The 25,700-nt window shown below is 44.7% G+C and overlaps 1 protein-coding gene across 1 annotated transcript; it reads right to left on the minus strand.

Annotated features, from left to right (window-relative positions):
- Positions 1–389: 389 nt before the first annotated feature.
- ninj2 (ninjurin 2) lies at positions 390–23,850 on the minus strand. Its single transcript, XM_064343394.1, has 4 exons — positions 23,595–23,850; positions 2,284–2,500; positions 1,648–1,836; positions 390–1,000 (listed from the first exon to the last, which is right to left on the minus strand). Exons 1-3 carry the CDS (start codon positions 23,625–23,627, stop codon positions 1,685–1,687), a joined length of 402 nt encoding a protein of 133 aa, XP_064199464.1. The 5' UTR covers positions 23,628–23,850; the 3' UTR covers positions 390–1,000; positions 1,648–1,684.
- Between the last annotated feature and the right edge of the window lie 1,850 nt (positions 23,851–25,700).

Raw genomic sequence — 25,700 nt, forward strand, 5'->3', positions numbered from 1 at the left:
TTTTGTTGAATAAGTATGACATCAAACAATTTTCCCATATCATGCCATCTCAAACAGAGTGGACTCATATAAACTCAGTTAGAGTTGAATTTTACTGTGAAGTCATACTCACTATTCATTCATATGCCCATTGCTGCAACATTCTCAATCAATTCAAGAGGCAAGCATTCAGATGTCCATGTTTGGTATCATGTCCAAAAGGTTCAGTGTAAGACTCTGTGTAAGATCTCATCCCTTTCCCAGACCAAGGTATAACTGGAGTGTATAATAACATCACAAAATATGCGGGGACATGGAGGAATATGTGAATCCAGGATAATATGAATGTCCATTATATTATTGCGCATTACCAGAAGCCAACATACCAGCACAGAAACCATGGGTCCCTTTTAAATGTTTTATTTCAGCTCAAGTATTTGCACTAATAATGATTAATTAATTTAAGTACACTTTTTATTATTATATCTTTTTGCGTGGAATCATTTTAAATAGCAGGGTAAGCACAACAATCAAAGATAGAGATGACAACATTGTAATGTAAAACACTTACATCCTAATTAATTTGTGTGGAATCATTTTAAATAGCAGGGTAAGCACAAAAATCAAAGATAGAGATGACAACATTGTAATGTAAAACACTTACATCCTAATGATTTTGATGTTTTACATTTCTTGAAATGGCAGTTTAGTTTAATTAACATACAATAGCAGAATAAATCAATACATGCGCTCTTTTATGTATAGTGAATTAAAATAAATTAAGTTTCAGGAAAAGGCAAAAATTGTATTTTCTCCATTAAGAGATTAAGGAGGAGAAATATATCAACTGAAAAATTCATTTTTAAAAATGTATTGTGTGAATATACAGTCACAACTCCTTTAGATTACATTGACGGAAATGGGTTGTGCACAACTGGCCGGCTATGGTAATGATAGCAGGATGTACTGTATGTGATGAATGTATACTCTTAATTCAGCCATCCCCCTCAAAAGCCTTCACCTGAAAAAGGATGAAAAGTCAAGTAAATTAAGTTTCTTCACTAATCAACAAGCAAGTAATTTCTGTGTTATCCGTATTTCGTTGACCAAACACAAAATGTTCACATTTCCCTGTTTTCTTTCTGAAATAAGGACAGATAGTTGTGTAGCTCTCCGTCTATGATTGTACTTTGTCTTTCCACAAGGAGTTCCCTCACTGTGGGCGAGGACCTACTATTGGGTCATGGGAGGGGTTGAGGGGAGGTTTGTGAGATTACGCATGGAACAAAGTGCATACACACCAGTTCAACTGAACACTACACCTGTTACCGTGTGGTACAGCATGAATGCAGCAGTTTCAACATGTGTCACAACTTTCATTTCATATCTGAGAATATGCCCTGCTATATTTGCACTCACTCACTAAGCACTTTCCAAGCTTTCTAAAAGGCCTCCTCAGGTTTAGAAACCACTGCTTTACACTATATTGGGTCAGCAAATATTAAGGAGTGAATATAAACTGTTGCCCTTTCTCCACTTGGTCAACAGTGCATGCAAACACATACTGTACCTCGTTAGACTTCTCTATATCAGTGTTGCTCATATAATATCTGTGGATGTACTTATGTTCTCAATGTAAATAGCTCAGAATAAAAGAACATAATATACCTGTACTTTGAGTTTAATGCTGCATGCACTCGTGTGTTCAGTTGGGTTTGGGGTACAGCCCTGTCTTCTGCACCCCAAAAGCAGTGATGAAGATATTGATGATGACGGTGATAAAAACCAGCCCAGTAGCTACATTGTTTATTATGTCAAGCTTCCTCTGGTTGGCAGCATCGTTGATATCCTTCCGAGCTTAAAAACAAGCAGACAAATGTAGTTACACACAAAATATAAATTCCAGTTTCCCCATATAACTGTGGAACTCATTACTACATGTAATTTAAAAAAATAACTTTATACTTCCCTGTTGACTTGATACTATATTGTTAACGTGATTAACATTTTGTCTTGGACAATATTCAGACAATAATATGAACTGAAGCAAGGGCCTCCAAGTCCACAGTACACAGTGGTGCCAGAAGGGGGATACATATTCCACTGGGTGGTTAGTGATTTTCATTGACCTTGCAGATTCTTGAGATCAGAAAACTAGTCAGCTCTTGCGGTTCTTCTCTCCTATTTCCTAACTTCATCAGATCCCAATTGGTAACTTTAAGGACCTTTCAATGGATTATAGAGGTAACTGTCTGGTTGTTCTAGAGAATCTGTATTAATTGAGCCCTCTGACACTTTGCTTACCCATGAAGATGAAGAGAGCCCCTGCGGCGATCTGGAAGAGCAAGGAGACCCCAATCAGCACCACCAGAGTGATGTAATACTTGAAATCAGGCCCCTGCTCAAGCACTGCCTTCATCTGTGAGGCGTTGGCCATCAGCAGAGCCACATCCAGCATGCTCTCTGCCACACTCTTCTTGGTGGCATAGTGGTTCAGGTTGAGAAGGCCACCTCGCTCCACCTGTGGAGAGACAGAGAGGTGATAATGATGAGGCTGAGAGAGATGTACTTTTTCTTATATTGTGAAAAGAAAACATAGATATAAAAACATAAATTTCTCGATTAGATTGATATATGAACAACAAGGAATGTCCAACAAACAAAAGTATGTTTTATTTGAGTAGGGACAAACAGCAACAAAAATGTTTGTTGGTTGATTCATATAGGCTGTTATTGTTTTGGGTTCAGTTCTTTGCTTTGGAAATACCTTACAATGTGTAGTTGAGTCTATAAAGAATACCTGAACTGAACTGTGTGAGGGAGACAGGAAACAACAGTGGTAGAAAACAGAGAGAGAGAGAGAGTTCATTGATGTGCAGAACTGGAAAGGGAGACTGATCTCAGGACAACCCTCTATGATTGACAGGATTATTTATATATTTTGGTAATTTCAAAGATAGTTCAGTCAAAGCTCTTCTGTTTTCCCTGGACAAGTTTGACAGTTGCAGCATGAAAAGAAAACAGTCTACAGTTGTGTTTGTGTTTATTTTCTCTGTGTGCATTAAGCATTCCAGAGCCATTTTAGGGGTTGGTAATACATAATAATCGATGCTGGTGAAGTAAATCCCTTGCACCCAAGTTAGGGCTGATCTTGAACATGATGTTTGTTTGTTTTGAGAATTGTCTGTGAATCAGGAGCCCCCAGTGACACCGGCTTATTTGGCTTATTTCTACTCGCTCACGATGCTGTATTTATTAATCTCACAGTTTAGCATATTTCTCAACAAAATGATGCACCCACATATGTATATTGTACACTGAGAAACACATACTTATGCACATAACTAAATATTGTACACCATATTTCAACATCTAGGCTGCTTTCAAATACTTTAAAAACGCATCTTCCTTGTCTTCTAGTTTCCATGTGAACCGGAAGGAGCTAATGGATGTGAAAGGGAACGTTCCATACGGTTCTGTGGAACGTTCAAATTGCTCAATAAGCGAAGGAAGGAAACGTGATCCGCCATCGCTTGCCTCCTTTGGTGAAATCCAGAACTGCCAACGATGCATCCTTCGAGGAGGCAATTTTAGACTATATGTGACTACAAGTTCCACAATGCTTTGTTTTTATCAAGTAATTGAAAACATTACAGAAAAGTTGCTACAATTTAAAGATACAAGCAACGAAGGCTACATTTTGTAAACTTGTGTAAATCATAATTATAGGTGCAAAAGAGCTGCGTGATATGTGTGTTAACACGGCGACGGAAACATAATAGCAATATCTTGCTAAATAAAAGAAAACAAATGATAAATAAAAATGTAAACAGAATTTTTTATTTGTAATGGCACATTTTAACTATGTACAAAATTGAGTAGTTACCGTTATCGTCAAAATATAACGGGAATAGAACAAAGATGTGCTGGGTGGTGTCAACGTTATTCCATCCTGAACGATGTTGCTGCAAACGAGACTGCAGTAGGATGTCCAAATATTATGAAACGTTTCCTCTGATCTTCTGGTTTTCTCTCCTCCGCCCCTTTAATGTTTACAAAGAATGGAAGCAATCGAAACATTCTAAAGAATTTGAACCACATAGATGCCTTGTACAGTTCTGTGATTCTACGCAGCCCTGGTTATATACGGCTATACATAAGCTAGACTAGCGCCCCCAAGAGACTGCTAATGCGTGTTGTCGCCAAAGGGATGTCACGTGACCGTAACCTTAGCCGGCTGAAGCAGTCGACCAGCAGGCCCCAGCCCAGGCAACCGAGCAATACCCTGGGGTATTTTTCAAACGGTGTCTGCATGCTCCTGGCCATCCTCAACAAAGGACTGGTTCGGCTGCTTACGTCGTGCTTTTTCAATGGCCCAAGACAGCGAAAGGAGAGGGCTGCGACAAATTAGCAAGGCAACCCCTTTGCCTCTGTTCCAAAAGAGAACAGTAGGACATGAAAGTAGGATCCTTGCACTTTTGTGTTTGGAGTCAGTGAAGCGTTCCAAGCAGTAGATCGTACTGAGATCAAATAGTGTATTTTACTCATAAAATCCCGTTGATTCCTGGGATTGAGAGTATAGATTTATAAAACAAAGTTAAACATGTAGGGTCAATTGCAGGGTGCTTCGCTGACATTTCCACCTCATATTTAAACCTCTAGACTACAAAACCGCAATACAACTGGAACAGCCCCATTTCAAAAATTTGGATAGCAGTTCCAATTGTAATACAGTTCTGCGATTTAACTCCAGCTGAGCATGCTGCAGTTTACCTGTAGTGTTATTACATACTGACCGCGCTCCTCAGAACACTCCCATCCGGTGCAGTTAACATCATACATACTTAGAGTCAGAATACAGTAACAGAGACAGAGAGTTTTTAGTGGATTCCATACAAATTACTGCATGTATATATATGTGTCACGTATTTTGTGAGTTCAAGTGATTCTGTAGGAAAATACATGTGGATTTAAAATGTAATTATATGTCCTGAATTATAGGATTTGTGTGCTATTGATGTAATGTTAGATAAGGACAGCAGAGGGCAGTATCTCACAATAATATGACTTATGCAACTGCCTCTCATCTAAAGTTTCAAGTTCCTAGCAGAAGAGGGTAGTGTAGGTCAAATATTAATTTCTACTATACCCGAATAGTGCTATGGACTGTAACTGAAAAAGCCGTCTGAACTGGATCAATTGCTGTACCATTAGCTCCTTCTCTGTCACTTATGTAATGTTACAGCCGTTTATTTTCAGGTTGATAAGCCTGCATTATCTGATGCTTGAAGCCATTAGAAAATTTTCCTATTTCAAATGTGAATTTTTGCTGAATAATTAATCACTGTGAAGTTCTATTTTTTTAAGGGTCTACATTATGACACAATGAACAAATCACCCCAGCTAACCAAACCACTAGCGCAACATTATTTAACTGCCTACACACCTTTGTGTGATCAATGGCAGTCAGAGAGCAGATAGCACTAACAGTGAAATATTCTCACTGCACCTCTCATATAATGTACACACCAAAGTACATAATCCATTTCTCAAGGGACTTTTTAAGGTGTCTGTTGTCTATATCAGTGAGTTCATAATCAGCAGGAAAAATACATGCTGTGATCCCAGTCTTGTCAGTATGAAGGGGTTTGTCTGTCCATAATGTGTCCTTTGGTAAAAGTCAGGAACCCCGTAATGTGATCATAAATCAGGTTCTACTTAGAGGATGACTTTGGCAGACCTCCAAATACCGCACGCACTGCCGTATTGTTTTTCTTTAAGGCCAGGATTATTTCTTTTTTAAATAAACACTATGGGAGAGGCCAGGAATATTTTACCAAAGGGGCCCATGTATCAGCTACACAGGAAGTCGACCTCCCCACCTCTCTATTGGCTGCTCCACCGTCCAATGGCGAATGGGAGCCGACGAGGAGGGTTCTCTCAGACAAGAAGCTTTTTCTGCTCTTATTTTTTGCCGCGCCTGTGCTGTGCCCCACCGGAGCAAAACCGCAGCGATCGCAGATGGGGACGGCTGGACTCTGTGACTGCCCGGAGAGCGCCGCAGGACTGGCCGTCCGCCCCACTCCGCCAGCCGGCCCGGTTACACCAGGGGGAGAGCCGAAATGAGAGGAGCCTCTCTGTGAGGCAGCGAGAGGGGCAGAGGTGGGAGGGGAGAGAATGGCTGCCCCTGATATTCATGGCCACAGGGACAAGACTGACCATGTAGTCACTGAAAGACAGTGAGGGCAAGGGTGGGGGTGGGGGTTGGGTGAGGTTGGGGGCGGGTTGGTTTCTGCCCTTTCCCCTACATTTGGAAGACCACCATTACATAGGCTTTTGCATATCTCTAGAATCCATGGAATGAATTGTCCTCTATTCTACTACTCTATTTGACTGAATGAAAAAGTACTGCAAACAGTTAGTGCCTGCCTCCTGCTCAATGTTTTGCTTTTTGTACATCCAAATTTTCAGTTTTGTGCAGAGAATTGTTATGTATGTTTGTATCTCAAAATACATATTTTTCCTTTTTCTGTTTAAGGAGACGGGTGTTCAATAAAGGGTCATTTATGTTTTATTTTCAGCCACATGTCTTTTAATAGTTTTTGATAGTTTTAATTAATTTGACAGTAATTAGCAAATGAATGTTATGAACTAAAAGCCACTTAAAGGCATGTCCCACCCTCTGTTTCTTTTCTCTATTACATTTTTTTCCTGTTATAGTGTGCCATATTATTTTGGGATGTTTTCACGAAATAAGAGACAGCCTCACATGCAAAAAAGCGAACAATTAAACTGGAAGAAAGACAGGGAGGGGTGGGGGCGGGGGGGTGGGGGGGGTGGTTAGGAGTCAGTGTAGAACACACGTGAGCGAGACAGGAAAGACCCTGGGAAATGGCCATATATCTGTCAGCTTAACATAAATTAAATACTGGAACATTTCTGAAATGGTCATTGGTTCAAACAAGGTACACTGCAGTCCACTGAGGGTCAGAACTATTAGTCGAATGACAGAAAAGCATACAGGTCAAGTCTGTTATATAACCTACAATTTCCTTCCAACTACACTTAAGCCTTGCAGTGAAAACTCATTTATGACTATATTGTACTGTCTAAAGATATACTGTGACTTCCAAAGACATTTTTATATTTGGCTCTGTACCCTGTACATTGAAATTGTGGAGTACAGAGCCCAATCAAGAAAAGAAAATGTATATATATATATATACATACATATGTGTGTGTGCGTATGTGCGTGTAGATAGAGAGAGACAGAAAGTGATATGTATTATGTTAAATGTGTTTTTTAGAAAATGAATAGCAGATTTGCAGATTTAGGAGACGCAGATAATGAAAGAGGGTCTGAATGTCCTCCTGTAGCTTGTTAAAGTGAGGACGGCTCTTTTATTAAGCAGTGATGAAGAGGTGCTGTCACTTTCAGCCCACTCCATGGCAGGCAGTGGAAAATTAGGGGTGGGGGGCGTTCACAGGGCGGTGTGGCAGATGCACCGTCTTCGAGGAGCCAGTCTCACCTCTCCCCCAGGTCTTATGTTTGGACACGATCGCTCATTCACACACCACTACCACTGAGCTGTAAGAGGTAAAAATATCACTGCGCTCTGGAAACACGTGTCTCTTGTGCAACGAGCTCTGCTTTGGCATGGCCGTGGCGATGATGAAGGCTTATGAAACAGGCCTGTGTCACAGGATGACAGGGCCCCGGGGCGGCGTGATGGCAGGGGTCAGCGTTTTGGTGACCCCGCGTTCCAGCCAGAGGCCGAACCCTCAGTATTCCTCTCTCCTCACTCCGCTGGGGGCATGGGTCCTTCTGTCCCTTTCTCTGTCACTCTCTCTCTCCCTTTCTCTACCTCTCTCTCTCTCTCTCTCTCTCTCTCTCAGGTCCTCTGCGGAAGCATCACCCGAGAGGTCTCTACCTCCTTGATTGCCCGTGTGCCCCCACTTGTACTGAGGACCACAGGGGCACCGCACTGCCAGCCAGCAGCCCCATCCCTCCTCTCCTCTCCCCCACACCCCCCCACCCCACCTCAGAGGGGGCTCTGAGACACACTGGCGCTGGTTCCATTTGCATTTGAGCCTGTCATTCTTCTTTTGAAGGATTTAATAAAACTTTAAAAACAAAACAAATTGAAAACTGACACAGAGCCCAATTCACAGCCTTGATTTCTTGGGTATTACAGTAGTCACAGTCATCTGATCACTTGGAAGTTCACCTACCAGTCTCTTATTTTTTAAGTATTTAATCTTGTTATTTAATCTTCAGTTATTTTTTCACTGTTGTAATCAGGGTAGCCGCCAGGAATTTTGGGCCCCATGGGAAAATCTCACTTTGGGCCCCACCACACCAGGCCACTCCATCCCTGTACCGTTACGGCACAATTTTTTGAGGGCCTCTGTTAGTCAGGGCCCTTGGAATTCTTATAACAACCCACCCCCCCCCCCCCCCAAATATGCCACCCCTGGTTGTAATCGTCAATTTTTTGCATTGTTGTCAACATAAAGTGTATGGATCATACAGTACCATGCACTTTTCTTTGAGTTGTGTAACCCACATCCCTCAAAGATGACGACAGTACAGAAAGACGCTTGACAAGAGCACTTCAGAGCATTTAAATGTCCTTGTTGCTATGTCGACCAGAAACACACACATAAATAGAGGCTAATACTTTACAGTTGACCCCCAATACTGGGAGCCCTTCTACGCTGTCTCGTAGAAGGCCTCAGCCAATTACAGTGTGGAATGTCAGCGTTGGAATGTATCAACCGGCTATAGGATCCCTCTGTATGTTGAGTGAAACGTCCTATCAAATAACCTCAAGGAGTCATTCTTGTGTACCACCTGAGAGCCAGAGATCGCACCCAGAGTGCACTGCAGAAGCGCACGACGACGGATTCACGACGGCTCATGCCATAAATACGAACACCGGAGGCTCCAGGACTGCTGAAGTCTACACACACCGGGTCAGATCCTGCTTATTTTCAATCCATGCTTTTTGTTACTTCTTGATCGTTGCTGCCGGATGATTTGTGGTTTCACAACTGACTAGTCAGCTGCTGTATTGTGATGATATCACCTGCTAGGAAAATGTTTGCATGTCAGTTAAAGTGATTATTTGAAACTGCTTTACCCAAAGAGGTCACAGGCAGGGACCACAGTGGATGTGCACCAGAAAGTGGGGAATAGCACGCTCAGCCGCAGGGAGTGGGGGGGGGGGGGTCTCTTTAAAGTCAAGGGTGTGATCACTGTCATCCTAATCCCCCCTGCAAACACAGTGAATCGTCCATCAATCATCTAACATCAAACGCCCTAACCACATGATCGCCTCCGGCAGAGGTGCCGTCCCTGCCTGCCCCCACCCCCCACCCCCCAGGGAGGCAGCGTGAACGAGACCCTGTTCAAACCAGCTTCTTGAGCCCTGTCTCACATACCTCTACCCTCCACTCAAAATAACATGGAACCCACTGTGAAAATGTGAAACTTGGACCATATCAAGTTTATCTCCTTTCTTTGTGAGTTTTGAAGTCAGGTCTGCTGAAGTTCTGAAATGAACCAAAAAAAATGACAACTTTCAAATGGTGTGCGCGCAGAAGCAAAAAAGCAAGTAGGATAAACACAGAACACACACAGTTAATTGCACACGTCTGACCTGTTTTACACAGTCAAAGGTTTGCAGAGGCTTGCGATTACTGAAAAAAAAAATTCCAACGACATCAAGCCATGTATGCATACACAGGTCCTGTCTGAAAATAGGGAAGTTTAGCCCTCTGGATTTTACTGCAATGACAGTTACTGTTAACACCTATTTATTCCCTCTGTCTATCAAATGGGAAGGGTCATGTGCTTGTCCCAACCAGAAAGTCTGAATCAGGACCCCCCCCCTTACCCGTGCGCTATACTGTGTACTACTGAAACACACGTGTGCAATGTTCACTGCATTCTGTCTGTACGCTCACTGCAGAGAGCAAACGCAGAATGTGTGTGTGTCATATGAACCCCTGGGAATGACCCATGACTGACACCTATCTGCGCGACCAGATCTGCTCTGTTACTGCTCAAATTAATTATGGCTGTCAGTTGTTCTGTATTTCACTTTTCCACCTGTCCTCTGGTACAATACATCCAGCTTCATATTTTGGAATTGATGTTAAAATTGCATGTGGTACCTGACGAATGCATGAATGTAATTAATTGTGGTGCCCCAGACTGTGGTTTCAAAAGAGGGCAAGAGAGTTACACTGACCTTGGAATGAAGAGGTCAGGAGGCGCATCAAATTCAACGATGGATGATTATTTAAAAATATATACACAGACCTCCCCGTCTTGGCTCAAAGTGTGATTAAAAAAAGTAAGTGAAATTGGGAAGCCGCCCCTTCTTCTTTTTTCTTTTTCTTTTTTTTTTTTTTTGGGACGTCACAGGGCACATTATTTTTAGATCTTTTATTTTGGATCTTTTTAGGCTGGCTCCTGCGGCTGCCCGCAGCTGTCCCAGTCCCGTCTGCCCACATCTCCGGCTGTCTGGAGGCCCTGAAACTCTACTCTACTCTCTCTCTCCTGTCTTTGTTCCTTTGCACTTGTACCCCTCTCCTCTCCACCTTTCCCCCCACTCCCATTCAACAGCAACAAAGCACTGCAATCTTACAGTACCATGTGCTCTATTTTTTACTGGCTTTTCGACTGATTTAATCATCAGTAAGAGTAGTAAGTATTTAATGTGTTCATGCCACATTCATATTGACTGTTAATTATATTGTTTTGATTTTTTTAAATCTATCATCTATAAGTTCACTTTTACCAATTCGTTGTTATTTTTATTATTTTTGGTATTGTTTTGTTATTTTATTGTTTTTATTTTAATGGGAGCTGCTATGCAAGTAAGCATTCCATTGTCACAATAAATGTCTGTATTGTGCCCATATGACAAAAAACTTGAAATGATTGCGATTGTATGTTGGCAAACCCTTGGGATCTGTCTGTCCTCTTTTTTTTTTACCTCTCTTCACTCTACCGTTCCCTTCACTATACCCTTTCTCTTCCTTTTCTCTCTTCACTCTCCTTTCTTTTCCTCTCCTGTCCTGTTTTTGACCCCCCTGTGGTTCTGTTTGTGACTCTCAGGCATCAGCACCCAGAACAGAATGTGCAGTATGCCCCCTCTTTCAAACGTACAGGAAAATCCTCTCCTCCATAAGCCCCTGCTGCAACATATTTATTACAGAATCTGATTCACCAAGCCTGGCCTGTGGGCCCAGTGTTGGGAGAGGAATGTGTGTGTGTGTGTGTGTGTGTGAGTAACATCCTGAGATAAGGGCTGTAGAAGAAATAAGAATGAAATCATCACAACGCACAGCTTTTTACTGCACATGGCTTTTGTACTGCCATTCAGCTGGTGGCTAAATGGAAGGGCTAAATGACGAGGCCAGCAGCTGCTACGGCACTCCCTCCCAGACATCTAAATACGCTTTTTATTTGTGTGCACATTTTACTGCATGTAGAGCTGGTAGCAGGCATTGTAGCCTTGGGGTGCTTTTCCATTATGGTTATTGTTTTCATGCTGAATGAGAGCTAACTTTGCAGTTGGCTTGCTTTTGTCATGCCTGTTGGCCTACAGCGCTTTCAGGTGAGCTGTGTACTCAACTGCAGCGAGAAAGCCAGTCAAATACCTGTAGGTTGCATCCATCTGTGCTAAAACAAAGGAGGTGAATGAAGGATTATGCTGCCGTCACTACAAACTTTAAACAGGACAATATGCTGTGAGGTGGAGACAGAAAGAGCATATAAGGCTCTATGATTTAGTGGCCCTAAACAAGACTGACTCGGGGAAATCGCAAACCGGGGGGGGGGGGGGGGGGTCATGTGATTACACATTACAAATTACAACCTGAATTTCGTGGTCCATAGATGATAGTGGCCCCAAACGACTGCAAAGACCGCTTACACCAGCATCTGGCACTTAGGCAGCCATTTTGATTTAAGCAGAGGGATTCCTTCAGTACGAATGAATGTGAGCCCTTGCTCAGCTAACCGCTACATAGATGGCTGACCTTGGCTTTTACAAAGGAAAGAAACAATACTGAGATTTTTTACATTTTTAAAATGACGCAACTCTCTAAACGCTGGTGGCATTGTGCGCGACAGCCCTGGTCTCGGGTAACAGCTTTCCATGGGAAAGGAACTGCTGTCTGATGAAAAATTTCCAGTGGAAAACTAGCTCAGATTAATTGATTGTCCCTCCTCCCACACGACCTCAGTTTCTCTCAGTGTACCTGTCTACACACAAACATGAAAGGTGTTCATTTCCCTGTCAGATCACTCTGGACTGTCACAGCTCACAGGTACTCTCCAGATCATCACTGAAGACCTTGTGTGTGATTTACTATGACCTTCAGCATCTGCAAAATCTTTTAGCACACGTAAAACCAGTGACATGACCAATAGTAATGGCATATATTTTGCACCAATCATTGGTTGCCTTATGAGTTGCATGCTAAAGGATTTTACATGTGCTAAAGGCCTTAGGCTAACTCAGACTCCTTGAGTACTTTTTTGGACAGACCTTTGTATTTACGTGAATGAATGTGACAAGTGAGTGTGCAGCTGAGTCTCTTCTGTGTCTCGTGTTCGGTGACAGAGGGCAGTAAAATGAGATTACCGGTATTGCATCATCGAGGAGAAACAGAGGCCTTACTGAACAGATGAAACGACGCCATTGTTCACCTCCCTGTTCTCTCTTGTGTTTGTCAGCATGAGGTCATGCCGGCGGTGGGGGGAGATTGGGCCGGCCCGTCCTGTGGAGGTGCCACATCCTCTGGGGGGGGCGTGGGGGGGTCCAACGGGGTGCTGAAGTTGACCATCTCCACCTGTGATCTCCTGACCCCCACCTCCCTCCCACATGCATACACACCCTGTCTGTGTGCCCGCCCCTGTCCACCCTGTCCACCCCCCCGCCCCCCCAACAGCTACCCTGCTGACAGACAGCTGGGCCATGCCTGGCACACGAGCTAGCAGATAAACACACACACCCCCCCCCCTCGCTCTCTCTCTCTATTTCTCCCTCCACTCTTTCTCTGGAAACAAAAACACACGGGAGGGCGAAAGCACAAATGTCAGGACATAAAGCAGAATCCCTGGTCCAGGCTGGCTGAGCTGGGACTGTTTACAGTTTCCCATTTTCCGGCTCCATCTTCCCACCAGACGTCTATCTCTCCGGCGCGGGGGCCTGTTTGTCTTCCCCTTGTGAAAATACGGCTTCAGAAAGACACGGGCCAGGCCACAATGGAGGAGCAGGAGGTGCTGTGTGTGTGCGAGAGGCCGGTGTGCGCTCTTATTGTGATCTGCACACACTCCGCGGTCGGCACTGCACAATATCCCCAATGGCCGAGGAGGAGGCCGCACTCATGCGGTTTAAATAAACAGCACGTCTCCCTGCGGTAACAATGGCGGGGCTGTGCGTTTGCTTGCCTAATATTTCACATGCTTGTCTTTGCACACCGTCATTTAAGAATGTGCATTTTTTGGGTTGACAAAAAAAAGCTGAGGAAGGGAAAGCAGTAGCTTTGAGTAATCTCATCCCTGTTTCATTTCTTGTTGTCACAGACTGATTTAATGCTCTGATAAATGTTCCTTGTGTTGCACAAGACATGAAATATACTCACAAATCGTTGCAATGACAGCAACAGGGCACAGTAGGGCTGCAGCTCCCCACAGATATTTGTGCCAGTTGTCTGAGACATTTGGAGCATTCAAAAACGATGACATCTATTTGTCTAGCCCTGTTGAAAAGTCTGGTGATTGCATAAGTAAGATTGCGACCACATGTTAAAACATATTTGTCTGGGCTGCTGGGTGGCTCATCCTGTTAAGGTGGCATTCCAGTGCATGGGCTGGCAGTGGTGACATGTTGAATCTGGACCCTGCCAGTGTCACCTGCAGCTAGTAGTCCCGTAGCACAATGCACAGTTGGCTCTAGCACCACCCAGGGATGGGAGTGTTTGAGTCGGCCAGGATGATACCTCTCAGCACCCACTAGAGACCCCTGCTGGTCACTCGGGTGCCTGCATGTCCACCTGCTGGTTGCACATGAAGGGGGCCAGACTTACTAAGACCCTTAGCTCATGCAAAACCTTTTAGCACTTGCAAAACCAATACCGTGACCAATGATTGGTCGTATTTATTTTCCACCAATCATTGGTTGCGTTACTGTACTCTACATCTTAATAACTCTGAAATGCTCTCTGGGTTCCCAGGACTGTGGAGACACTGAACTTCCAGCAGAAGGCAGAATGAGGGCGCGTTGCTGTGCCAGCTGCAGCCTGGCAGCACAGGGGTGTGGCGCTGTTGGCATGGGTAACGTTTAAAAGTGACCTGGATTCTGACTGTGCCAAGCCTGTGTGTGTGAGGGGGGTTGGGTGAGTCACAGCCACCACAGCCTCTGTGAGCCCGAAATGCTTTTCATCCGGGATACAATTAAAATTCCCGAAATACGAGACCACATTCCTTTCTCCCCAGAACAGCCGGGGCGGGCGAACGGGACCAGGAGGAGAGAAAGCTGGCGAGAGCGGGCGGGACTTTCCCCAGCAAACACAGGCTGGGGGGAGGGGAGGACCCACACTGAACGCGAGCACGAACGGAGCCGGGTCACGTGACCGTACCTCCAGCCCCAGACAGACGGAGGAGAGAGGACTCAATCGATGGCCGGTCCGGTCGGAATCTGACGCAGCGTGTCTCCGTGCAGGAGGGCTTATTTGTGCGCGAGAGTCGCGCCGGCAGATGTTGCCCCCTGGCTCGGCCTGGCCCCGGGTGCCGAGGACAGCGCAGCCCCTTCCTGTCACCGAGCACGACCGAGTGCAGATAAGAGCCAGGGGTGACCGCACGGGGTGCGGGGCGACCGCACATCTGCGCGGGCTTGTTGCTGTAATCGCTCGCCCCTCCGCAGGAGGTGCTTGTTTTGAAAAGGAAAGCTGGAGCTCGGATTTTTAACACTCCAGGACCCCATTGATGTCACGGCCCCCCCATTGTATCTGGCTCATGATGGAGCGTTTTTATAATATACTGACATAGATGCACCGGTCTGCTTCGCTCCGTACAGTCAAACGAATGCACGTATGATTCAAAGCCCTGGAGGGGTTTGGGGTTGATTCACTGTGGCACCCACGGTTAGCTGGGATTTAGTGCTATAATTCGCCTCACACACCAGCTCAGATGTAGAGGAAATATATTTATGCAGTAAAGCTGGGGGATGATTTTATGGCCAGACTGAGAAGCCACAATTTCTAAAGGGATTAAAACTCAAGATTTGGAATTTGGATGCTGGGGACTGTTCTTTCTGTGTTGTGCCATCTTTGCGTGATGAAAGGAGCTGATTTAATGTCTTATCTGAAAGATAAGGCTGGGTTCTTAGAACGAAAGCACTCCTTAAAACTTTTGACGTCCAGAATGTTTCCATTTTAAGCTAACTGTTTCCACTCTTAAAAACCTCTTCCTTTTTGAGATCAGAACAAAATCCCTCCCTGGAGTGTGAAACTGGAGCTGTGTGGGGGTGCATGTGTGCCTCCGGCAGGCCAGCTCTGGTTCTCTCTTTCAGTAAGTGCCTTAAGTGTGTGTGCATGTACACGCGTTTGTGTGTTTGTGTGTGTGTGTGCATGCATGAGTGTGTGCTCAAGCGTGTGTAAGCATGTGAGTGTGCGCACGTGCGTGCGCACGTGTGTGTGCGTGTGCACGTGTGTGAGTGTGTGTGTGTTTGGGTTTGTGTGAGTGTGTGTATGCAGAAATGTACTTATCGGCATGTGTGTGTGTGTTTGGGTTTGTGTGAGTGTGTGTATGCAGGAATGTTCTTATGGGCATGTGCGTGTGTGTGTGTGTGTGCACACGTGTGTGAGCTCATGTCTGTGTGTATGTGTGAATGGACACCTATGGACTGTGACTGATGGTGTTCTGCTAAGCGCTCAGTCAAGCATGAGTCCAATAACACAGTAAGATCAGCACAGGCTGAGATCCACATGGACTGCAGCTTGTGTGCACATACCTGCAGACCCGCTGCAGCCTTCCCACAGCTCCTCCCTTTCAGTGCTGCACTTTCACGTCCAGGGGAATGTGTGCTGTTGTGTTTGCTTTGTAGCAGAGTGAATTATTAACATGAACATAACCAGAGACATGTAAACATACACAACTATGCCCCCATCTCTTCAGGGCTCTCTCTGACAAGGGATCCGATACCCTCCAATCAATGCAATACCATCAGAAAATAAATGGTTCATAGAACACAGTATGATGAGAGCCAAAGAGACTTCGGAATTCCAAGGTATGCCTCGGTATGTGAAATTCAAATTTCAATTCTAGAACTTTTTTTTTACACTTATTTTGGGGAAGCTGAACACTTGTATCTATGGCCTTACTGAGCACATCCCCTGTTGGAGACCAGACCGTGACATAGGGCTTTCAATTGAGTGCATGGGCACATCCACTGCTAACATCCCAAAAGACATTCGGTGTGTCCGTTTACTGCCTGAACGCCAGCACATAGCTATGTCCCATGTCCCTGTTGAGGATGTTGTGCACTATGACATGGTGCTGGACACCGTGTGACTGGTCTCTGCAGCTCTCAGTGGCATTGGTGGGATAAAACTGCAGCTGTAGTCGAGGGTGGTCAAAATGACCCGTGGATAAGCACGCTGGACATCACCTTGGCTTGGCTGCTCTACAGAACAGCGACTGAGTACAGTTGTGGACACTGTTCAGCCACAATCAGAGCCTGGCCTGGCCTCGCACACTTTTTAGAGAGGTTTGGATCAGTCGTGGGGTCTTCCTGACAGAGTGTTTGTTTCCTCCACCGGACAGGGGGGTGGAGGGGTGAGTTTGGGGGCTCCGGGCCTCTGCCACTCAGGTCCCCCTGGGCTTTAACAGGCAGTCCCTGCCGCCCCTTCCTTCCCCACACGAGAAGCCAGCTCCTATCACATTCCCCTGAGTCCAGCACATTCGAGAGCTCAGTTGACTTACTCCAGGAAGCCCATGTCACAGACAACGATGTCTGCCCGGTTACATAACTAAAATGCTGGTTATGTAACCGGGACAACCCGTACATTATCAATGGCATGTTTTGCCACGGTTTTGCGCCTGAAACACACTGGCCCGCCACCACCCGCATCTCCCCAGTGTGAAACATTACTGACACGTGGCGAAAATAACAGCTGTTCTATAACCACAGAAATTATTAGTCCATCATGTCATCGACACGTCCTATTGCAAAACTCGAGAGGTTCGAAGAACGTGGTGCAGCTAAGACCTCGCCTTTAACCGCCTTGTGAAAGACAAAACACAGGAAGAGGGTGCGACTGCGTGTTTGATCTGCAGCCGAGGGCAGGGTGGCGAAAGCTGTCCTGAAATAATGCCGTTTGGGGATGCAAAGAAGCTGTTTTTCTGTCATGGTTACTCTTTAACTGGTTTCTCCATGGATTATGGGACATGCAGTGCAGTGAGCCTCGTGATAAGCAGCCATCTTCTCAGCCCGTCAGATGGGTACGGCATGTTTCCTGTCACACTGCACACACATGTACACATGCACGGGGCGCCTGGACCGGGGGGGCTAACGGAGAGGTACTTTAATGAAGCGTTAACACACAGACCCCCAGCCATGGGTCTGCTCACGTGCCTCACCTCTCCATGCCCCCCAGAGGGAGATCAGCTGGGGTCAGTGCCAGGCAGCCCAAAGGACAACCCTGGGACACATCAACGCCAGTCGCCTGTCAGACCCCAGGCCCAGAGAGAGAGAGTCCCTGAACTATACGTCTTTTTGTTTGTTTATGTTTCTGCAACCCACTCCACCCCCCTCTAAAGCTGAAAAAAAAAAGCGTGGAGATGATTAGCCTGAGCCGCTGGCTCCCTGCTGGGGCCCCTCCACGCCGCCCCCTCCTGTACGAACAGGCTTTGCGGGACTGGTCATACGTGAGCTTATGAGCTGCAGGCACAGGGCCTCACTGTGTTCTGTACATTACAAGTAAAGACCTGAAATTCCCAGAAATGAGGAGGGGAGGAAACCGACAGGCAAGCCTCAACACCCCTCCCCCGCCATGGGAACGACCCGCTCCCCTTGTCAGGGAAAAAAATAAAAAATGACCAAAACAAAACATAAACTCTCGTATTCTAAAATTAGATTGTTCTTGAAACTACTACCAGATAAATGCCACAAAGACTCATTCTTAGTTATATTTTAATACATTTAACATATACCAGCATATATCCACTGATATAAACACTTTATCTGATCAGTTATTTTTAAAATAAACCCATCTCTCTCTTTTTCTCCTATTTGGTTCACTACACAGCGCACTAGCTCTCAATGGAATACAGACACATTCCTGACTGATGAAAACTAGAAACCTGTGTTCTGTGGTGAGTAGCTGGTGACCTGTGTTCTCTGGTGAGTAGCTGGTAACCTGTGTTCTCTTGTCAGTAGCTGGTAACTTGTGTTCTCTGGTCACTAGCTGGTAGCCTGTGTTCTCTGGTCAGTAGCTGGTAACCTGTGTATTTTGGTCAGTAACTGGTAACCTGTGTTCTCTGGTCAGTAGCTGTTAATCTGTGTTCTGTGGTGAGTAACTGGTAACCTGTGTTCTCTTGTCAGTAGCTGGTAACTTGTGTTCTCCGCTCAGTAGCTGGTAACCTGTGTTCTCTGGTCAGTACCTTTTAACCTGTGTTCTCTGGTGAGTAGCTGGTAACCTGTGTTCTCTGGTCAGTAGCTGATTACCTGTGTTCTCCACTCAGTAGCTGGTACCTTGTGTTCTCTGGTCAGTAGCTTTTAACCTGTGTTCTCTGGTGAGTAGCTGGTAACCTGTGTTCTCTAGTCAGTAACTGGTACCTTGTGTTCTCTGGTCAGTAGCTTTTAACCTGTGTTCTCTGGTGAGTAGCTGGGGAGCGCTTATGCACTGGTAACCTGAGGCACTCTAACTGACATAAGCCCACATGACCCTGAGTGAGACCAGCTGGAGACAGCCAGCTAATTGCAGAGTCCAGGCTCAAACTAACAAGGTCTAGGTTGCAATGTAGCCTGTACTTGTGGTGAAGGCCTTTATTGACAAAGACACTTGGGAGCTCTCCTCTAAATTAAACTGCATTCTAAATGAAGCTGTTAAACTGATCCCTGCAAGGTTCAAAAGAAGCCGGCAGTATTTCCACCTTCCCAACAATATAGATACACAGCAAAATGCTCAATGTCAACTATGATAGAGTACATTTTACTCTCTTGATCTCTGAATCCTATTGGAGTTCAGTTAACATTGCACATTTTACAGTGTATATTTATTGTTGGCAGAGTGTGAAAATATGAACAATTGTCATCAACTGTTTTTTAAACTTACCCCAGACTGTGCACATGAGCACTAAAAAGGTGAGTTATGTGGTGTTTATTTTGTTCTCGTTAAGCTGGCCCACAGAAAACTCGCCTGGCTGATGCCCAGACATCGAAACTAGTGTGACCTCTTCTAATAGTTCGGAAGAATTAGGAGTAGGAGGCTGTTGCCTGCAGTTGGTTACTAAGGGTTTTTTTTTTTTAAAGCCAATATACAAAGGTTCTGTTCTCTCATTCCAAAAGGCCCACAGTGCTTTGGCCTCTACAGGAAACCTCAGCATATACCTGACAGTCACTGTGCTGAGCTGAGCTTGGTGAAGCACCAGGGGCGGAGGCAGCTACAATAGTTAGCAATAGTAATAATAAGGAAGCCCCAGAACACAGAGTAGAAACACATATCAGGCTCTTTGTGTATGATCATTAACTTTTTTGCATTTACTTATTTTAACTGTCCTTTTTGTTGAAATTATTTAAGTCTTTGTTCATTCTTTTCTTTGTTACACCCTAAGGGATTTTAAACCACGATAGTCTGGATAAATCCAATGCTGAAAACGCCTGGTTATCAAATTGTCTGCAATGTGCGTCATCTACCTAACCACAAACAATGAGGGAGTCCCTTTCATCTGAGACTAATCATTTGTGCATTCATTTTTGGCTAGCATGTCAATTCAAGAAAGGCTATGAAACACAAAACACAAAATATTGGAAACATATATGTTTAATCTGAGGGAGACCTGTTTGTTGACTTGTGAAAACAGCCATCTTTTTGTGTAGCCAATTAGCACCAACTGTGCACCACTGCATGTGGCTGGACTATAAAAGCCTGAAGGTAGAAGGATATGAAACAGACATCTCCATGTGTAATCTCCCCTGAGCTCTCTATTTTGCGGGAGCCATGGTAACACGTTACGAGGTTAAATTTCCCACAGTGTGACATCATAATGCCGCCCTGCTCCTCTGTCTCTGGGGGAGACCATCGCTGTTCCTGCAGGTCATAATCATTTTTATTAAATAACAGAGACCCTCATGCGCTCTGGTCCAATTAGCTTATCCTTAACCCGGGGGCTCTTCTAAAATAACAGTGTCCTTCGGCTTTCTAATTCAAGATTGATTAACTTCATGTTATTCCACTATCCAGTATAATATGAGTAGCCCTTTATTGTTAGAGTAGCATACAGAAAGCAAATGTTTACATGAGGTCTGGCCTGTTCATACTAGCAGTGGCCTGATGGAGGCAAGATACAGACTCACTCTGTAAAAATTGCTCATAAATGCATGGTCTCCCAGTACCCCCCCACCCCCCCACCCCCGCCCCCCAGTTCCTCATATTCAATAACCTCTCTGCTCATATAGCAATATAATGGCATAAATCTGTTTTTCTGAGCACATCTGGAAGCACTTATCTGTTCAAGCCATTTCCTCTAGAGTGCAGTACTATCTGCCACCAGCCCTCTATGCAGGCTTACAGTGGGCAAGATCTAGTGGGGTTGTGAGAGGAATCTGTACACGCTATTCACCGGTAGAAAAACACCAGTGTTCCATGGTAAATCACACTGGGCTGTGTTTACAGATATATTTTAATTATGTGAACAGGAAAGCGTGCTGTACAAGGCTAGCACAAGTCTATATGGATGTATGGCATCCTTCAGCCACGTTGCGTAACACTGAGCAAAGCCCAGTGTGGAGGACAGTCTGGGCCGGGGGCTGGCACTACAGAGCTTGTTGAGGGTTGTGGGGCAGGACACCTGGTGGTAGGGCTGCCAGGCTGAGATTCCAGGGTTTACCAGAATCTGCTGCCACAGCCTCACTGCTCACAGTTTCAGCAGACTTCAGCTGTTCTGGAAGAACCGAAGCATGCTGGGAAATGGCCACAGAGGCGCCGTTTCCCAGCATGTGTTATAGAAAAAAGAGCCACAGAGTAGGCATGTGTCACTGGATAGACCCTGCACTGGATAGACCCTACACTGGATCATCCCTACTGGTTTCTGTAGTATTGTGTGCATTAGCTTGCTGATCAAACATATCTGCTCAACAAATCCCCTCTACCACGTGAACAATCTGCCTGGAAAATGTTCCACATATTTGTGACAATGTACTGCCTCTGCAGTAATTACCTCCCTCCCTCCCCTAAACGCTCGCACACACACAAACACATGTGTGTACGTGCACGTAAATGGATACGTGGGTACATGTGCCCACTCAAAGGTGGATATTTTTAGTGGCTAAATAGGAGAGCAGTGGTTGCCGTAGAACTGTAAATAAAACTACTCATACAAGACCCTCATTTTTCTTATTTACACATCTCAATACCCACATTGAAAAGTATTTAATTATATATTTATATTTGTATTGCCTGCTGAAGTCTGTGAGTTGTTGCTTTGCAGTGGCTACCCAAAGGAAACCCTGCTGTAAGTGTCAGAGGGTGAGAAAATGAATGTGTGTGAGCGTGCTTACGTGTGTGTATGTGTGTGTATGTTTGTGTGTGTGTGTGTGCGTGTGTGTGTACTGTAAATGTACTATATCATGTATAAGACTAACACACATTTGGTAGAAAAGCAGACCCTTAGCCAATGAGGCCGGTGTGGGCACCACTGGTGCTGGCAGTCTCAGTTCAGACGCACACTGATCTCCTCACCGCCCAGTCCTGGGGATGGCACTGTTTCTAATGGCACTGTTTCTAATGGCCCTGTTTCTAATGGCACTGTTTCTAATGGCACTGTTTCTAATGACCCTGTTTCTAATGGCCCTGTTTCTAATGGCACTGTTTCTAATGGCCCTGTTTCTAATGGCACTGTTTCTAATGACACTGTTTCTAATGACACTGTTTATAATGGCCCTGTTTATAATGGCCCTGTTTCTCATGGCACTGTTTCTAATGACACTGTTTCTAATGACACTGTTTCTAATGGCCCTGTTTCTAATGACACTGTTTCTAATGACACTGTTTCTAATGGCCCTGTTTCTTATGACACTGTTTCTAATGGCCCTGTTTCTAATGGCCCTGTTTCTAATGGCACTGTTTCTAATGACACTGTTTCTAATGGCCCTGTTTCTAATGCACGTTCTACGCCGTTCTATGACACTGTTCTAAGGCCTGTTCCAACACTCCCGTGCAACCGGGACAAGCCGACAGCTAAATCTTCCGTGAGAGCGCTCCTGAAGTTACAGAGCTCTCCGCTGTCATCGCACCAGAGCTTATTGTCATCACGTGCACACGGGTGAAAAATGGCGCATCAGAACAATGTTATTTGATGCAACATGTGTGAGACAGATGGCCGAAATAATAACACAAGCCACGGCCTCGCTGGACGAATACCAGGGGCACATTTCCTGCGCGGGGATTCTGTGAGGGAATACCAGGGATAGAAGCACGCAGGGCTACGTTTATCTAAGCGAGAACTATGCCTCAGCGTCGCCTTCGGTCAAAGGACCAGAGGAAACGTGGTACTGTCACCCCAACAAAAAAAAACCTATGCAGGCTGAATTTTCAGTTCTTTTATTTCCTTCTCGAGATTTACAGCTGGTCTGCATCACCAATGTAAACGCAACAGAGGGGGGGAAAAATATGGAATTTGTGCTTAGAAAGTTAGCTTAGAGCGTCTGTTCCGATAAAAAAAAAAAGTCCATCGCCCAGATCCCTGGCTTCGGTCCTAGCCTAGATTCTGCACTCTGTGGTTAGATCCAAAAATATTAATAAGCACGAGCCCTTCTCACTTTGATTTGGAACATGGTGCACTGCAGTAGGCTTCCTCCCGATTTCTCTACAGAGCACTGTCAGGCAGAGCACAGCTACACGCTCGGTCTCTGATCGCATTTTTGAAGTCATGGGAAGCCGCGGCTAGCGGGACGTTGTTAAAATCTCCGCTGTTCCTTTAATTGGTTGGTAAGTGTATGCTGTGTTGACCCCCGGGTACATTAAGGCTTCTGTTCATCTTTGCAGCCCATCGCTAATTGATATTTGATGGATGCAATACGCATTACGCCCCCCCCCCCAGGCAGGGATGAGAGAGAGGTACACACACAGAGACACCTAATCACCCTCTGATCATCTCCCCCAAACAGGATGAGAAATACTGCCATGGAGTGTCAAAACAAACTGGGAGGAGAGAGAGAGAGAGAGAGAGAGAGTGGGAGGAGGCAGGGCTGGGAGAAGCTCACACCTTCTAGACAAATGAAAAGCAGCAGCAGCACCCCCCCCCCCTTCCCATACACACACACACACTATCCCACCCCTTCCAAAAGTTCCCACTGGTCTTTCTTGCTTACCTGCAAGTCGGCGCGTCCTCTTGTCGATGGCATGGTGACCAATGGCTTTGAGACCGTGTGCAGCGTGTGGCGCGTGCGGCGTGTTCAGCGTACAGCGTGTTCAGCGTACAGCGTGTGGAACGTGCAGGGTGTGCAGCGTCTTTTTCCCTACCTCTGCTGCCTCTGGCCGGACAGAAAGTTAGTGAGTAAAGAAAGAAAAAAGTTGGCAAAAAAAACACAGAGAAATTCAGAGCACCAGGCAAGGGACAGACCGATAAACAAGTGGGCTATTCATTTCTCCTTTTTTTCCCGCTCGAAGCCCGTCATGACGGCACTTGGAGTGGGACGAAAAGGCGTGACAAAAAAAAGAAACTGCTCTCAATGCCAAATGGGAAACCAAATCCAGAAAGCACACTGGATTCCATTTATAAATAGCACAAAGATCATAAAGCTTTGCATTTAGCATTGATGGCCCCCGCTGCTGTATCATTAGCGTAAAATGCTTCATGTGTCCCAGGACTGGGGCCAGGGTCCCTGCACAAGCTTCCCTCTCATGTGGTTACATGCCCCATTTGCATTTACATGGTTGGCTGCTGCTTTATTTCTGCACTGTAGCATTACAGGGACTGTCTGACTGGCCTGTTCCTAACCTGCTCTGTCACAGACGGGGCTAAGTAAGGGTTAACCTGCAGAAAACAGCCCAGAAGATAATTACATGCAATGAGCGATGAACCTGCTATTACTTTTTTTCTTCAAACTTCACTTTTTGTTTTCGTTGCTTAGCCATGACATTTGTCTTTTTTTTAAATCCACTGTTTTATTTCAGCTCTACTATAACTAAATATACAGTACCATGATGTATGTTCTCAAGCCGCAGACCTTACATAATGTAAATACTCTATGCACTTATACAAGCATGTATCAGTAATAGTTTAATTTTTTATTAGCTTTGCATTTGAATGTAGGAACTTGTGATGTGCGCACTGACCTCAGGACGTTTACTTAATTTTGGCATGTCTATAATTATCTAAACAGCCATTAAGACCAGAGCAACAGAACTGTTTAAGAAAGTTTTCCCTCTATCACATGTTGCAGTATCCATGGGTGTCAGGTTCAGTCATAAATGCAGGTGAATTGTTTGATGTATTGATAACTTTTTATTTGACTTGTGTTACTATAAATTTCCAATTTTAGATATTAAAACTTTAAAAAATTAAACTTTGCCCTTTGTTGACAGGACATAGCTTGAGACACCTATCATAGAAAACCTTCCTGTTCTATCTATATAGCCCACAGACTCTAACACACTGATGGGAAAGACAAGTTCGGTAAGCCCCATAAAGGGTTTTGGTATAATGAGCTGACAATCACTGACTTGTTTAAACACATCAAAGGGTTTTTCTCTCCACAGCAATGAACAAAGTGATTGAATCACATCAGTGAGTCACCCATTTTTATCATAGCTCAGCCAATTTTTGGTTTCATGAAACATCATTCTCCCATCCCCACCTGAAATCCAATCACTCTGCAAACTCTACTTGTCTTGTGGTGATGCCTAGAGTCTTCTAAGAGTTTAATGAATGTTTAAAAATGTTATATTGAACATAAAATAAATGCAATATTTTTAACATTCCCTTGTGAAATAACTTTAATGCTTTTTTAATTTAATAAATATGTATTAACCTTTTTTTTTCATAAGACAACAACAACAACAATAATAATAATAATACCAACAACTAAAAGGACAGGGGGTTGCCATGGGTCAAAGTAAGGTCACTGTGTAAATGATGCGTAATTGATGTGAATTGGTGTGTTTTTTCTACTTGTTGTAACAAGTTTGACTCGACTCGAAAAGCCTTAAACATGGTCCTTATGTCTCAAACATGTCACAGAAACTTTTTAGAACCTGTAACCTTATTATATATTGTATTCTCACTGACATTTAAGTGGCTTTTACAACAACAACAAAAAAACCTCCGCTGGGTGCATTTTGAAGGCTGACTACAGTAACAATGTTAAAAAAGAAATAACACTAATGATAACAATGGCCATAATTATGTACACTTCAGAGGCAAGGCATGTCACATTATGACGGACTAAGAGATCTGAATCTTTTCTGCCTGGAGC

This window comes from Anguilla rostrata, chromosome 7, assembly GCF_018555375.3.
Source record: "Anguilla rostrata isolate EN2019 chromosome 7, ASM1855537v3, whole genome shotgun sequence".
In the NCBI taxonomy this organism is placed as follows: domain Eukaryota; kingdom Metazoa; phylum Chordata; class Actinopteri; order Anguilliformes; family Anguillidae; genus Anguilla; species Anguilla rostrata.

Coding starts and splice junctions, on each gene's coding strand:
- ninj2 (XM_064343394.1), bottom strand. CDS start 23,627: ATGCCATCGACAAGAGGACGCGCCGACTTGCAG. Junction 2,501..23,594: donor GAGGACGCGCCGACTTGCAG/GTAAGCAAGAAA, acceptor GTCTCTCCACAG/GTGGAGCGAGGTGGCCTTCT. Junction 1,837..2,283: donor GGCTCTCTTCATCTTCATGG/GTAAGCAAAGTG, acceptor CTTGTTTTTAAG/CTCGGAAGGATATCAACGAT.